The 15,286-nt window shown below is 45.2% G+C and overlaps 1 protein-coding gene across 3 annotated transcripts in view; it reads left to right on the top strand.

Annotated features, from left to right (window-relative positions):
* The window catches only part of FBH1 (F-box DNA helicase 1), a 110,762-nt gene that overhangs the window by 76,991 nt on the left and 18,485 nt on the right, over positions 1–15,286 (top strand). For all 3 annotated transcript variants that reach the window (XM_073589063.1, XM_073589061.1, XM_073589062.1), the window contains 5 exons: positions 1,177–1,264; positions 2,032–2,118; positions 2,304–2,440; positions 5,569–5,668; positions 12,316–12,437. In XM_073589063.1, the coding sequence (XP_073445164.1) occupies positions 1,177–1,264; positions 2,032–2,118; positions 2,304–2,440; positions 5,569–5,668; positions 12,316–12,437 (534 nt within the window). The remainder of the gene's footprint in view (positions 1–1,176; positions 1,265–2,031; positions 2,119–2,303; positions 2,441–5,568; positions 5,669–12,315; positions 12,438–15,286) is intronic.

Genomic DNA, 15,286 nt, shown 5'->3' with positions numbered 1-15,286 from the left:
TAGGTGAAAAATAGGGTGACCGATTCCCTTTAAAAGACCTCTGTCAGGGATTGACAGCAACATTTAAAGGGTTAACCACATCGGACATAGCTCAGCTCTTCTCGCTTCTGTTTTAGGCGGATTCTGTCTGTGTAGCGGTGTATAATGAGGCTCAACTCCTGAGCCCGCATCAGACACAGATGACCAGTACATCCATTGCCAGGAAGTGGTTAAACACAATAGGTCAGATTTCCTAATCTTGCCTATTTTCAGACTATGAAAAAACATAGATGTCCTACAAATGGGCAAAAGATTTAAAACATATTGACCCTCGTGGTTTGCCTTCTTTAAGAATATTTTTGCACCATAAAGCTGCTATCTGCTAGCCATACATTTGGAGTATTTTACAAATCCACTTATCAAGTTGAAAGTGTCTAAAACTCAAATTAATGGGGACATGGCATGCACACTGGAATTTACTCCACTTGAAACAATTCTAGTGCAGTTTAGTCTGTAAATTTGCCCCACGGTCTTTAGAGTTTGTGAGGGGGATAGGGAAATTTGAGGTTAAAGACTTGTAGATAATGCCACTGACTGAACTGCTTGCTTCTTTCTTCATTTATGAGCCACTTCTTCCCCGTCTCCTTAGCTCTGTTCCACTCTGGGATAAAAATGCTCAAATCTGTCTTGGTCAAAGCTAGGTGGATTGCCAGTACAGTGAGGTATCAGGTTACACCTCCTCCTATTCTGTATGGAGAAGAAAAAGGAAGGAGGCGTTAGGGGCATCCAGCACAGGCAAAGTGAGATGGACCTGCAGCTTCAAGCAACCTTCCAGCTCACTCCAGCGCTAGACGCACAGTTGTACTGCTGTACAATGTCTTGCTGCTTCTACCTGTGTGCGACAGAGAAGAGCTTGAATCCCATGTCTCTACCTATTGTGCATGGATGACATGGCAGCCAGTCTCTGGCCACTAGGTCTGCAGCAAGGAAAACTGGTAAAAAATGCAGAATACAAGTCCTATAATAGCCAGAAATAGTGTGATTTCTCATGTACACACGCATGACGGCCTATTCTGAAAAGATATCTGAAATGACAGGTACACTTTAATTAAAGACAATTTGCATATGCTAATTTTTTCCAAATTAGGTTCTCTTATAAACTATTTTACACCTGAACTTTATTTTCTAACTTTATAGTTTGCTGTGAGAGAAGCAGAAAAAATTTGGGAAAAAATGCAAAGCCTTGAAGAAACTCGCGAATACGCTTACAAAATGACTCATGATGGTACGTTTTTTTTGGTGGGGGGGTAGCATTAGGCCCACTCCTTCCATTTTTATAAAAAAAAAATGTCCATGGCGCATATAAACATTACATTTTGTTTAGGTGAAATGTGTAAAATGTCCTTGAATGCTGAAAACCATACTGTGATGAATGCGATTTTATGTAAAATTGTAATCCTAGCAGCTTTCTGATTTCAAGGGTATCTTGTTTATATAAGAAACCCAAAATAAGCTACTAAGATTGAGGTTCCAAAAGCACTGAAGGCAAATATACTCTGGGAATATTATTTTTAGCAACGTTTTTTCATAAAAAATGATTGTCATAATGTTAAATTGCAAAATTACTCAATTTTACAAGCATTTTGCAATTTTACCAATTTACTTGTTAAAATTCCTCCTTAATAAAAAAAAGGAGATTTTTAGTTTTGTTTACTGCACATATTTGGACACCAGTTCTAGTTTACAAGCTCTTTCATCTAGCGCTTGTAAGCACTGCACTCAAGCTGGCTTGGATAGGTGAAGTGCACTGTTGGCTTCCGTTCTTGCCAGCATCAGTGTACCTACGCTCCATCCGCAGTGCCGCAGAGATGAAGCATCAGGAAGCACATAGTTTAGGTCAGAGGTGCGACTATTCTGCTGGTCTGAGCTGTCAATCAGAAGCACACAACCCACAGCAAGCAGGAAGTAGAGAAGCAGAGATGTGATCCTGCTTCAGAAAATCTGCCAGCACCTCTAATTCTTCATTCTGCTTTTGTTTTTGTCATCTTGCAGGTTATCTAAAACTCTGGCAACTCCGCAGGCCAAATCTCTCCTCTTACGATGCTATATTTATAGATGAAGCTCAAGACTGTACACCTTGTAAGTAGAGTACTATCGCCATGTACAGGAGCAGATAAGTTGGGGTCCAAGGTTAAGGACACCACCGACTCTGGTCTTCTGACATTTATGTGGTATATATTGAAGAACATTTTTGCCTATTTTTCATTTCAACATTTTAAAATGTAATGTTCAGCACCAATGACTTTATTTTATTTTTTTGTTAGCTATTATGAAGATTGTCCTCACCCAAAAATGTGGGAAAATATTTGTTGGAGATCCTCACCAGCAAATCTACACTTTCCGTGGTGCTGTAAATGCTCTTTGTGAAGTGCCCCACACTCACGTCTTCTACCTCACACAGGTCAGTATATTTATGCTCTCCATTCTTAAAGAGGCATTCCCATCTCCCCATTTAAATATACAGTTGTGCTCAAAAGTTTTCATACCCCGGCAGAGTTTTTGCTTTCTTGACCTTTTTTCAGAGAATATGAATGATAACACCAAAACCTTTTCTCCACTCATTGTTAGTAGTTGGGTGAAGCCAGTTATTGGCAAACTACTGTGTTTTCTCTTTTTAAATCATAATGACTACCCAAAACATCCAAATGGCCCTGATCAAAAGTTCACATACCCTGGTGATTTTACCCTAATAACATGCACAGAAGTTGACACAAATGGGTTTTAATGGCTACTAAAGGTAACATCCTCACCTGTGACCTGTTACAAATGCCAGGAAAATTTTGGGGATTCAAAGAAATACCCCCAAATAACATCAGCAGAAAAACTGTACTCTGAAATCTAGCAGTGTGGCTGTTTCAAGATGCACAATAAGGAGGCACTTGAAGAAAAATGGGCTGCATGGTCAAGTCGCCAGAAGAAAGCCAAATGACCCTAATCAAAAGTTCACATACCCCATTTCTTAATACCATGTATTGCCCCCTCTAACATCAATGACAGCTGAAGTCTTTTGTGGTAGTTGTGGATGAGATTCTTTATTTTCTCAGATGGTAAAGCTGCCCACTCTTCTTGCAAAAAGCCTCCAGTTCCTGTAAATTCCTCTTCTGTCTAGCATGAACTGCGCGCTTGAGATCTCCCCAGAGTGGCTTAATGATATTGAGATCAGGAGACTGAGATGGCCACTCTAGAACCTTCACTTTCTTCTGCTGTAGCCAATGACAGGTCGACTTGGCCTTAAGTTTTGGATCGTTGTCGTGTTGGAACATCCAAGCACGTCCCATGTGCAGCTTCCAGGCTGATGATTGCGAATTTACCTCCAGTATTTGCTGATAATGTGCTGCATTCATCTTTCCTTCAACTTTAACCAAGTTTCCTGTGCCTTTATAGCTTACACATCCTCAAAACATCAGCGATCCACCTACGTGCTTTACAGTAGGAATGGTGTTCCTTTCATCGTAGGCCTTGATGACCACTCTCCAAATGTAACGTTTATGGTTGTGACCAAAAAGTTCAATTTTGGTCTCATGACTCCAAATTACCTTGTTCCAGAAGTTTTGAGGCTTGTCTCTGTGCTGTTTTTACGGATTGTCGGCGAGATACTTTGTGACATTTGGCTTTCTTCTGGCAACTCGACAAAACCATGCAGCCCATTTTTCTTCAAGTGCCTCCTTATTGTGCATCTTGAAACAGCCACACCGCTAGTTTTCAGAGAGTCCAGTATTTCAGCTGATGTTATTTGTGGGTATTTCTTTGCATCCCAAACAATTTTCCTGGCAGTTGTCACAGGTGAGGATGTTACCAGGGTATGTGAACTTTTGATCAGGGAGGGTCATTTGGTTGTTTGAGGTTGTCATTATGATTTAAAAAGAGAAAACACAGTAGTTTGACAACAAATGACTTCACCCAACCACTAACCATGAGTGGAGAAAAAGTTTTGGTATTATAATTCATATTCTCTGGAAAAGGCCAAGAAAGCAAAAATTCTACCTGGGTATGTAAACCTTTGAGCACAACTGTACCTTCATACTGGTTTTCTGCCCCACTCTACTCTGTGACAACGTTGTACCTAATTTCATGTTACATGTAGGGGGTGAATAGAGAGGGAGGCAAGGATCTCTTGGTCATATCATAAACAAGAACAACAAGATCTAATATGATTGCACGTCTACAGCGAGTGTCTGAATTCACACATCTATGTGCCATGATCGATGGCATATATGAGGCTCTCAAGTTCAAGTCAGTAGACATGTGGCCAGATGGTTACAGTCACAGGGGATTTAAGGGCCCTATACTTATTAGACTAACGTTAACTTGGCAAGTTGATAGCGTCTACTTTTGCAGACACTCTATGTGCACCTGGACACATGATTGTCCTGGAAGACAAGGATCCAGCATGTCTGAGTTCACACTTATGAGTCTTTTGTCCTCAAGAGATAATCTGCTGCCAGACATGTCTGCTATGGCTATCACATCCTGAACACAGGAGTTTGTATGGGAGAGCAGGGCAAGATGTCTGCTGGCCGAACAATTGCCCAAATCATGGTTTAGCTGACAGCTATCTAAAAGGGGCTTTACACATAGCAATATCGCTAGCAATATCGCTAAAGCATCACCGATTTTGTGACGCAGCAGCGATATTGCTAGCGATATCGCTGTGTGATACTTACCTCCGACCGGCTCCCCCGCTGTCTGTCGCTGATCGCGCGAGATCGTGCAGCTCCATTTCTCGTCGGGCGCTTCCTGCTGGCGCCGACGAGCGACGCGTGGACACGGGCGGGAGGATGTCAGGATCGCCGCGTCTGAAAGGTAAGTAACGACCGCTGCTACGTTGCTGTGAGATCTACCTGTGTGGCAGCTCACTAGCGACCATTTAGCGATGCACCAGCGATCCTGACCGGGTCGTATCGTGGTCGGGATCGCTGGTGCATCGCTAAATGTAAAGGGGCCTTTAGATGTATGGCGGGGACCTGAGACAAGCAACTGCTGGCTACTTGTCACTTGACTGCTGACAGCTGTTAGTTATTTATCCCTGATGGCTGATAACAGTAAGAAAATGTTTTCTTCACAATTAACAAGCTGCATTATACAAAAGGACAAGTGCTTCCTGACAAGTCTGCCCTAGTTTCTCTAGAATTACATGATGAGATAACTGTTCTAGAACAAGCTGTAGTAGTCTATGTAGCGAAGTGCTGAGAGCAGCTGGTAAGGATGGCTCTTGGGCTACTGCTCATGGCTGGGAGCAGTCTTGTTCACTTATGTCAGGGTTCTCCAACTCCAGTCCTCAAGGCCCACCAACAGATCATGTTTCCAGGATTTCCTTAGTATTGCTCAGGTGATAATTGCATCAACTGAGCAATACAAAGGAAATCCTGAAAGCATGATCTGTTGGTGGGCCTTGAGGACTGGAGTTGGTGAACCCTGACTTATGTGACCAGGCTGGGGTGACCAGGCTGAAAGCTGAATAGAATGCATCTCTGGATTTTCTAAATGATCAGAATTCAATTTAGATGTTTACTCTAATTTGTATTTTAGAGTTTCCGGTTTGGTGCAGAAATAGCTTACATTGGTGCTACCATACTTGATGCTTGTAAGAAAATTCGACACAAAGCTTTAGTTGGCGGAAACCAAGGAGGTGAGAAGTCCCAATATCGCATTAGTATTTCAATGCTTTTCAAACAATGTTGCTTCAGTGGATTGTGGATTCAAGATTTGATCAATAAAGTAAGAAGCATTTCTGCTAACATCTGTGTTAGGGTTTCGCATATAAACTGAAACCATGGTTCGGTGACCTCCATTGCGTGATGGACACTAGCAGCGCCCGATCAACCAGGCAGTGTCTTAGAACTTACAGAAGTAAATAGAGATGCATGCGTACTGCAGATGGAGCCTACACCTCCATTAAACAGCGCTGCATGTGCTCTTCCATTACAAGGACAAAAGACACAATAAGCAGTTCTTTCAAACATGTCCTACAGAGTTGTATTGGTTGATTTGGTATCCTCAACAATACTGTCAGGATAATAATAAGTAAAAATGTGGTGATTTCTGTATTAAACTACTTTTACTGATTACTTTCTACATATCATTTGCACCTGCATCCACCTGTTTTCTGGTTTAATTTGCAATTTGACATTGACATCCATAGTAAATATTTTTTGACAGATTGCCTAAAAAGGTTGTCTGCTATTTTCCTAATGATGACCAATCCTTAGGATAGCATCGGTGGGGGTCCAACACCTGGTACCCCCACAATCAGCTGTTATCACTCAGCAGCAGCAGCCAGATGTAAACACTGTATAGGGCAGAATGCTACGGCTCTGTACGCTGTGTAGTGGCTGAACCTGCTAATATCGACTGGTTCGGCCATCGGTTTTTAGTGTATGGAGCGCCGGCCGACCTATGGTTGGGAGAGAAGAAGCCAATCGGTCATATCCGATTTCGGACTACCGATCATTGTTCTCACGAAGATACAGTAAGATGTCAGACAATGACTGTTGGCCGATCGGGTGATTGGCAGAAATATTATTTGTCCCACAGCTATCTAATATGTATGGCCAGCTTACAACCGAGACAAGACAATACTGTTTATCATACTGGCTTTGTTTATTCGGACTCCAATGACAGCACCACGAGAGAGGGGATCCGCCCTATAGGAACAGGAAACCTACAGATACAAAAGGGCGGCACCTCTCCCACGCATCAGTTGGTTTCCTGTTCCTGAGGGGACGGGATCCTACAGAAGAATTGGATCCCAGGCCGGCCAGCCGACACCGGTAGCGAGGGGGTCTCCTACCTCGGCCTGGTTCGGATCTCCTGGAAGGCGCCACGGTGGCCCAGGATGGGTGTCACGGCGGTGGCGTGGACAGCAGGGAGCGGCGTCCGGAGGATGTCCGTCTCCGGAATTAAGCCGCCGCCGGTAAGTATAACCCCCCCCGGGGATTCCCGGCTCCGGCGGCGCAGATATGTTGGCAGCGCTGTGCAGGGGGCTGCGACCGGGCGCTGCTCCGGAGCTCCCGGGCGTCCCGCGGGGCTTCCGGCGTCTCCGGGGTAGCGGTGACATCAGGGGGCTGGCGGAGGAGGCGCTTCTGGGTCAGCGCGCCACTGCGCATGCGCGGCGATTCCAAGATGGCGGCGCCCATCGAAAACACCGATGGCGCGGGGTCGGGCGCCAGCTGGGGTAGGGAGCTCCGTTAAGGGGGGGGGGAGGGGCGGGGCATGGATACTGCTGACCGGAGGAGGGGTATTTAGGCGGGACCCGGGCAGGGTACCTTGCCTTGGCCACATTACTACATGCAGCAGTGTGCAGCAGCAGCAGTGGTAATGGAAAGCGATCGAGAGCAGCAGCGGCAGAAGCAAGGGCAGCAGCGGCAAACATCACTGCCGCCCCTGGATGACCTTCGGCAGGTCAAACAGAAAAAGAAAGGGTCCCGTGACAGTAATGCGGGACGAAGTGACCAGTCCACTCGTAAGAGCTCCTCCAGGCAGACAGGAGCATCGACCGAAAGAAATCCCCCTCGTTCTCCGGTACTTGATTGTGGCACTGGTAAGTGATCTTCGTGAAAGTTCACTCAGTGACGGGACCCCCCTTCTGTGTTTTTCTTTTTCTAGGGAAAAAAAGCTACAAGTAAAAATAAGCATAGGGAATGCGCACTCTGTGCATGCCCATTACCGGACGCGTGCCTCAAAAGATTGTGCCCCCCCCTGTATTCAGCAGACAGTGGCAGAAGAGTCGCCCGCAGTAGCGGCGAGTTTGAGAGACATTGTCAGGGTAGAAATGAGGGAAACCCTAAAGTCCTTGTCTCAGCCGCAAAGTCTAAGGGGCGAGGTCCCGGCGGAGTCTGATTCCTCGGTAGAGTGGAGAAAAAGCAGAGACTCCCAGGCTTCATCTCCCTCGTCCTCCTCAGGAGAAGAGGACTCGGGGCGATTTTTGTCTGCCTCTTGACCGGGTAGACAAGCTGGTCAAAGCAGTCAGAGGGACAATGGAGGTAGAGGAGCCTAAGCCCCATTTATCCATGCAGGATGTCATGTTCTGTGGGCTGGAACAGAGGAAGCGGAGAGTCTTTCCGTTAAATCAAAAGATACAGGATCTGATCCACAGAGAGTGGAAAAAACCAGACAAAAGAGGGTCGCTACCACCAGCCCTCAAAAGGAGATACCCCTTCGACGATCCGGCAGTAAGTTCTTGGGACAGAGCCCCCAAATTAGACGCTGCCATTGCGAAGGCATCAAAAAAATCCTCGCTCCCCTTTGAGGACATGGGATCCCTTAAAGATCCCTTAGACAGGAAAGCTGATACTTTCCTGAAAAACACCTGGGAGATGGCGGCCGGGTCCTTAAGACCAGCAGTGGCTTCAACGTGCACGGCCAGGTCCATGATGGTCTGGTTGGACCAGTTGGAGTCACAACTAAAACAGGGTACATCAAGACAGACAATTCTTGGGGCCCTACCGACCATCCAAGAGGGAGCAGCCTTCCTGGCAGATGCCTCAGCGGATGCAGTGAGAATGGCCGCCAGAGCAGCAGGTCTCTCTAACGCAGCTCGCAGAGCCCTGTGGCTAAAGTGCTGGCAGGGAGACATCCAGTCCAGAGCAAAGCTCTGTGCGATTCCATGTGAGGGCGAATATTTGTTTGGAACTGTCCTAGACGAGCTGCTTGAAAAGGCGGGGGACGACAAGAAAAGATTCCCAAACCTTTCATCAGCGTCCTACCGTCGCCCATTTGGTAGAAGGAGATTTGGCCAGGGGAGAAGGCGCAACTCTTCGCCTGTTAGAGATCGACCCAGATGGGAAGACAGAAGGAGACGAGGTACGGGCTATATGTTTACACGCTCGTCGAGAGATCAAAAGAAACCAAATCAATGACTAGCGGTTCCCGTGGGGGGTAGACTGTCATCCTTCTTCCCGGCATGGTCACAGATTACGAATAGTGACTGGGCGCGTAAGGTAATATCCACCGGGCTTAGGTTGGAATTTACCCAGATCCCGCGGGACACCTTTAAACTGACCCCCTTAAGATCTTCTCATCTCGAACAAGCGGCTTTAGAAGCGGAAGTCTTGAGCCTATGTCAGAAAAATGTCCTGGTAGAGGTTCCAGAGGCTGAAAGGGGAAGAGGGTTTTACTCTCCCCTGTTTCTAATCCAGAAACCTGATAACACATTCAGAACGATTATAAACCTTCGTTCCCTTAACGAGTTTTTGATTAATCATACATTCAAAATGGAGTCCATTAATACAACAATAAAAATATTGTTTAAAGGTTGTTTTATGGCAGTCATAGATTTGAAAGACGCGTACTATCATGTACCTATCCATACAGACTTCCAGCAGTTCCTGAGGGTGGCAGTTTCAGTAGAGGGCACAGTATGTCATTTTCAGTATAGAGCCCTTCCCTTTGGTCTCTCAGCAGCACCCAGGGTTTTTACAAAGTTAGTGGCCGAAGTTATGGCTCACTTACGAGAGGTTGACGTCTTAATCATTCCATATTTAGACGATTTCTTGATGGTAGGAAAATCGGTGGGTCATTGTAAATCCCAGATAGAAAAAGCTAGATCCAGGTTAGAAAACCTGGGATGGATTTTAAACTACGAGAAATCCCGACTCCAGCCCTTAAAAATACAGAAATTTTTAGGGTTGATACTAAATTCAGACACTCAGCGGTGCCTGCTACCACTAGATAAATTACAAAAGATACAGGAGCAGGTTCTTCGGGCAATGGATAATCCATCTATGACCCTCAGACAGGCCATGTCCCTGTTAGGTTCTCTAACTTCATGCATCCCAGCAGTAAGGTGGGCACAGTTCCATACCAGAACCCTTCAAAACGACGTCTTGATTAATAGCAGGGCCCTTGGAGGCTCCTTACAGGGTCGGATGTGTCTAAGCCCCTCAACTGTTACATCACTGAGATGGTGGCTTGAGAGCGAGAACCTAGCGTCAGGGGTGCCCTGGATAACACAGATAACCCGTATTATAACCACAGACGCAAGTTCCTTCGGTTGGGGAGCCCATATGGGGGACATAGTGGTACAGGGCCAGTGGGATTCTAATTCTGAAATCTCATCCAACCAGAGAGAACTATTGGCGATAGAGCGGGCAGTCAAGAAACTCATTATCTACCTGCAGGGCCATCATGTGAGGATACACTCGGACAACCAGGTAGCGGTAGCATATGTCAACCACCAAGGTGGAACCCGCTCCAGCGCTCTGATGCAGATAACAGAACGGCTCCTCCAGATAGCAGAGAGAAATTGTCTATCTTTGACCGCGCTCCACATCAGCGGAAAGGACAATGTAAGAGCAGACTTTTTAAGCCGCAAGGCTCTAAGACGAGGAGAATGGGCTTTGAACAAAGATATTTACCGCCAGATTGTCCGCAGATGGGGCCAGCCAGAGGTAGACCTCTTTGCCACCAGAAAAAACAGAAAAGAAAGATTGTTCTGCTCTCTGAACCCCAGGGAAAATCCCCTGGCGGTGGATGCCCTACTGATAAGATGGGACTTTTCTCTGGCATACGCCTTCCCACCATTGAATCTTCTTCCTCTGGTAGTCAGGAAGATCAGAGAGGATCAGGCAAGAGTCATACTGATTGCCCCCTTTTGGCCCAGGAGGACCTGGTTCGCGTGGTTGAGGACAATGTCGGTAGGCGATCCCTGGGTACTGCCGAACCTTCCGGATCTCCTCTACCAGGGGCCAGTCAGCCACCCACAAGTAGCGGGACTTCATTTGACGGCGTGGTATTTGAAAGGTCACTATTAAAAAATAGAGGGTTCTCCAAGAACTTAATTGACACCCTCCTAAGAAGCAGAAAATTAACCACCACTAATATCTATGCTAGGACCTGGAAACGCTTCCTGTCCACCTTTCACTTTGACATCAGAGATGGAATTCCCACGAAACATATTCTGGAATTTCTCCAGAAAGGTTTCGAATTGGGTCTCTCCACAAGTACGCTAAAAGTACAAGTTTCAGCCTTAGGGGCCCTGTTTGCAGCTGATATTGCAAAAGATTATTGGGTAGCAAGGTTCATCAGAGCAGCGGCCAGATCGAGACCTATACACAAAGACAGATGCGTACCGTGGGACTTAAACTTAGTCCTTACAGCCATGACAGAAAGTCCGTTTGAACCTTTAGATTCCGCCTCACTAAAGATTATATCTCTTAAGACAGCATTCCTGGTAGCAATAACATCCGCGCGTAGGGTGAGCGATATACAGGCACTTTCCAGATTGCCTCCTTACACAGAGTTCTTACAGGATAGAGTAATCCTAAGGCCAGATCCAGCATACCTTCCCAAGGTAGCAACACAATTCCACAGGACACAGGAGATAGTTCTGCCTTCCTTCCTCCCTAACCCAACCAACCCTAAAGAGCAGAAACTCCAGGCGTTAGATATTAGAAGATGCTTACTGACATATTTAGCAGCCACGGATCCTTGGAAGAAGGAGAACGCATTATTCCTATCCTTCCAAGGTTCCAGGAAAGGATACAGAGTATCAAAACGCACATTAGCAAGGTGGATTAGGGAGGCTATCTCTCTTGCCTACACAGCAGGTGGCGGTCCGGCTCCACAGAACCTGAGGGCACATTCCACTCGGGCCATGGCATCATCCTGGGCGGAGAGATCTGGAGTATCAATTGATCAAATATGTAAGGCGGCCACCTGGTCATCTCCTTCCACCTTTTTTAACCACTATCGGTTAGACATGGGTGCCTCCTCAGACCTCACCTTCGGGCTAAGGGTGCTGCAGGCTGTAGTCCCTCCCTAAGTTAGTTTACATCTCTGTAATTCTCTCGTGGTGCTGTCATGGGAGTCCGAATAAAGTATTAAGTTACGTACTGGTAACGGTATTTTTCGGAGGCCCATGACAGCACCCTTAGTTCCCTCCCTTGTTCACATATAGGGGTGCACTCCTTAGAAGATTGTTCATAGAATCACCTTATGTGGGAGATGGTATGAAATAATTCTGTTAAATAGGGTAGATAGGTTGTATATATCATATGTTGTGTACTAACCATGGTAGCCTCTCAAGCTCTGTAATCCAACTGATGCGTGGGAGAGGTGCCGCCCTTTTGTATCTGTAGGTTTCCTGTTCCTATAGGGCGGATCCCCTCTCTCGTGGTGCTGTCATGGGCCTCCGAAAAATACCGTTACCGGTACGTAACTTAATACTTTCCAACACCTTCATTGTTTCTTATCGATTGTAGAGACATTATTGCTTTACAACTACATTTCAGTCGCGTTATACTATTCTGACAATCCTGCATGTTTTTTGTACTGAAGGCACTGTTCGTGAGCACTTCAAATCTAAGGTTGCCATCCTATCTAGAACCAATGCCTTTGTGTTTGACCAGGCTGTCAGTGTTACCGATGGAGAAAGTCCTTCACTGATCCACATTATAGGGGTAAGTAGTGAGATCGCCTTCTAATTATTTAATTTTTATAAATATTTCAGCTGGACTTTAAAAAATGATTGCTTTTTTCCAGTTTTAATGTTTATGTATGGTTGCAGCCTATTTTTGCATCAGGTATTGGGCACAGCAAGTTCTCCCACTCCCTATACACGGCCAGCTAAGCTGTCAGGAATGTACTTGCTCATATGCTCGTGGGGTAATCCATTCTTTACAGCAGTGCTGAGATTCTGCGCATATATCTCTCGTTATCATTCAGTGTCTATACAGGGCACGTAGTATATTTAATCCTAGGACAACATATTTGTGCTTGTTTACAACCAGTAGATCCTATATGCCATTTATTAATGTGGGTAATTGGGCATTACATTTTTGCCCTTGTTCACTTGAACTCATAAGGTACTGTACACAGCTTATAATGGGAGTGCCAACTTGTTTTTTCACAGGTTATGTGATAACTTGTTGACTGGTGAGAGGTTTGACCGATTGGACCCGCACCGATCAGCAGAAATAATGAAGGGATTAGTGCACATGTAATCTCCGCTCAAGTTCTCTTTGGAGCTGCTGAATGTTTTTTTCCAGGAGCCCCTAAAAGAATGAATGGAGTGGTGGTTGGGTGTCACACCATTTTGTAACTGGTATAATAGTTCTACAATCTGCCTGTTGGTGCGGATCATGACGGTGGGACACCCACCGAAAATCAAGTTATTACCTACTCTGTGGATTGGCTATTACTTATTTTTACTGGACAAGCACTTCAATAAGAATGACATCCATACAGAGAGGAGAGACTATGGGGCTGATTCATGAAGGCTGGTGTTTTGGGCAACAGTCTTGGTAAAGACTCTATGGGAGAAAGATGTACCAAATTCTTTAGGAGGCATGTACCTCTTAATGAATCTAAAAACCTCCTTCAGTTGCCATGCGTCTGTGTTAAAACAAAAAAAAAAAAAAGGATGTCCCTTTTGTGGCATAAATTATGATGAATTTTTCAAGCCACAAACTTCTGCTAAGCTCTACCTCCTTTTCGGAAAATTGTTGGTTGGGGTTGATCTAAAAATTACTGATGCTCCTACTCCCTGGCTTTATTGTTTGGTGTGAGTCTTTAAGTGAAAGCATGCAGTTTGAAGCTTATTGAACAAGCGGTCGGCTCTGCTGGAACTTGCACCCTAGCTCTGTTTGTGCTCTCTAGAAGTTGTGCTGCCTGGAGTTGTACAATAAAAATTCCAAAAGTCCCAACTCTTTTTGACATGTCAAACAGTTTTACACCAGATGAATTTGATGAATTAAAGGAAACCTGTCCTTAGACTAATTCTGCTCAAAACACAGGCAGCATAAATCCGAGCCTGACTGTATGACTGCAGCCAGATTTGTCTTTCTCTGAAATGTTGGAGCATTTCAGAGAAAACACAGTTTGAAGAGCTGGCCAGTGAGTATAAGTAGAGACCTGACTAGTCCGATGTATCCGCTGGCTGCTTGTTGCCCACCTCCTCATCCCACTCCAGGTGAGTGATATGTCTCTCCCATATGTATATACAGGTGATTGTCACAAAATTAGAATATCAAAAAGTTAATTTATTTCAGTTCTTCAATACAAAACGTGAAACTCATATATTATATAGAGACATTACACACAGAGTGATGTATTTCAAGGGTTTATTTCTGTTAATGTTGATGATTATGGCTTACAGCCAATGAAAACCCGAAAGTCATTATCTCAGTAAATTAGAACACTTTATAACACCAGCTTGAAAAATGATTTTAAAGCGAACCTGTCACCACTTTTTTGGGCTACCAGGTAAAAATATCATTCAACTTAGTGTCACTTATGCATTACACAAGTACTTTTGATACCCCTTGACTCCCCACGTATGTTCCATAAATACCGTTTTTATTCCTCCCGCACTCTATGTAAATATGCTCGGTCCGATGGGCGTTGCTTATTGTCCATCTCCCCCCCCCCCTCTCCTGGCTTGCTCTATGAATTCCTTTCAGGGAATTTCTGCGTTCGCGTAGAGTTTTGGCACGTGCGCATTCAAATGGTCTCTCGTCTTCTGAGCCATAGAAAGCAATCGCGTATGCCAGCGCATGCGCAATACTGCTTTTCTGCTTTGCCCACAGTTGGGCAAAGCATACTGCGCATACGCAAGAGAGCATTTGAATGCGCACATGCCAAAACTCTACACGAATGCAGAAATTCCCTGAAAGGAATGCATAGAGCAAGCCAGGAGGGGGGGGGGAGATGGACAATAAGCAACGCCCATTGGATCGGACCGAGCATATTTACATACAGCGTGGGAGGAATAAAAAATGGTATTTATGGAACATACGTGGAAGTCAATGGATATCAAAAATAATTGTCTAATGCATAGGTGACACTACATTGAATGATATTTTTACCTGGTAGCTCAAAAAAGTGGTGACAGGTTCCCTTTAAAATACGAAATGTTGGCCTACTGAAATGTATATCCAGTTAAATGCACTCAATACTTGGTTGGGGATCCTTTTTCTTCAATTACTGCATTAATGCGGTGTGGAATTGTGGCGATCAGCCTGTGGCACTGCTGAGGTGTTATGGAAGCCCAGGTTGCATTGATAGCCGCCTTCAACTCATCTGCATTGTGGGGTTTGGTGTCTCTCATCTTCCTCTTGACTATACCGCATAGATTCTCTATGGCGTTAAGGTCAGGTGAGTTTGCTGGCCAATCAAGCACAGTGATACTGTTGTTTTTAAACCAGGTATTGGTACTTTTGTCAGTATGAACAGGTGCCAAGTCCTGCTGGAGAATTAAATTTCCATCTCCAAAAAGCTTGTCAGCAGAGGGAAGCATGAAGTGCTCTAA

The sequence above is a fragment of the Dendrobates tinctorius genome, unplaced genomic scaffold (assembly GCF_039654945.1).
Source record: "Dendrobates tinctorius isolate UK_male_01 unplaced genomic scaffold, ASM3965494v1 ptg000105l, whole genome shotgun sequence".
NCBI classification, from domain to species: domain Eukaryota; kingdom Metazoa; phylum Chordata; class Amphibia; order Anura; family Dendrobatidae; genus Dendrobates; species Dendrobates tinctorius.
The sequence above is the reverse complement of the archived record's forward strand: the minus strand, read 5'-3'. Positions and strand labels throughout refer to the sequence as shown.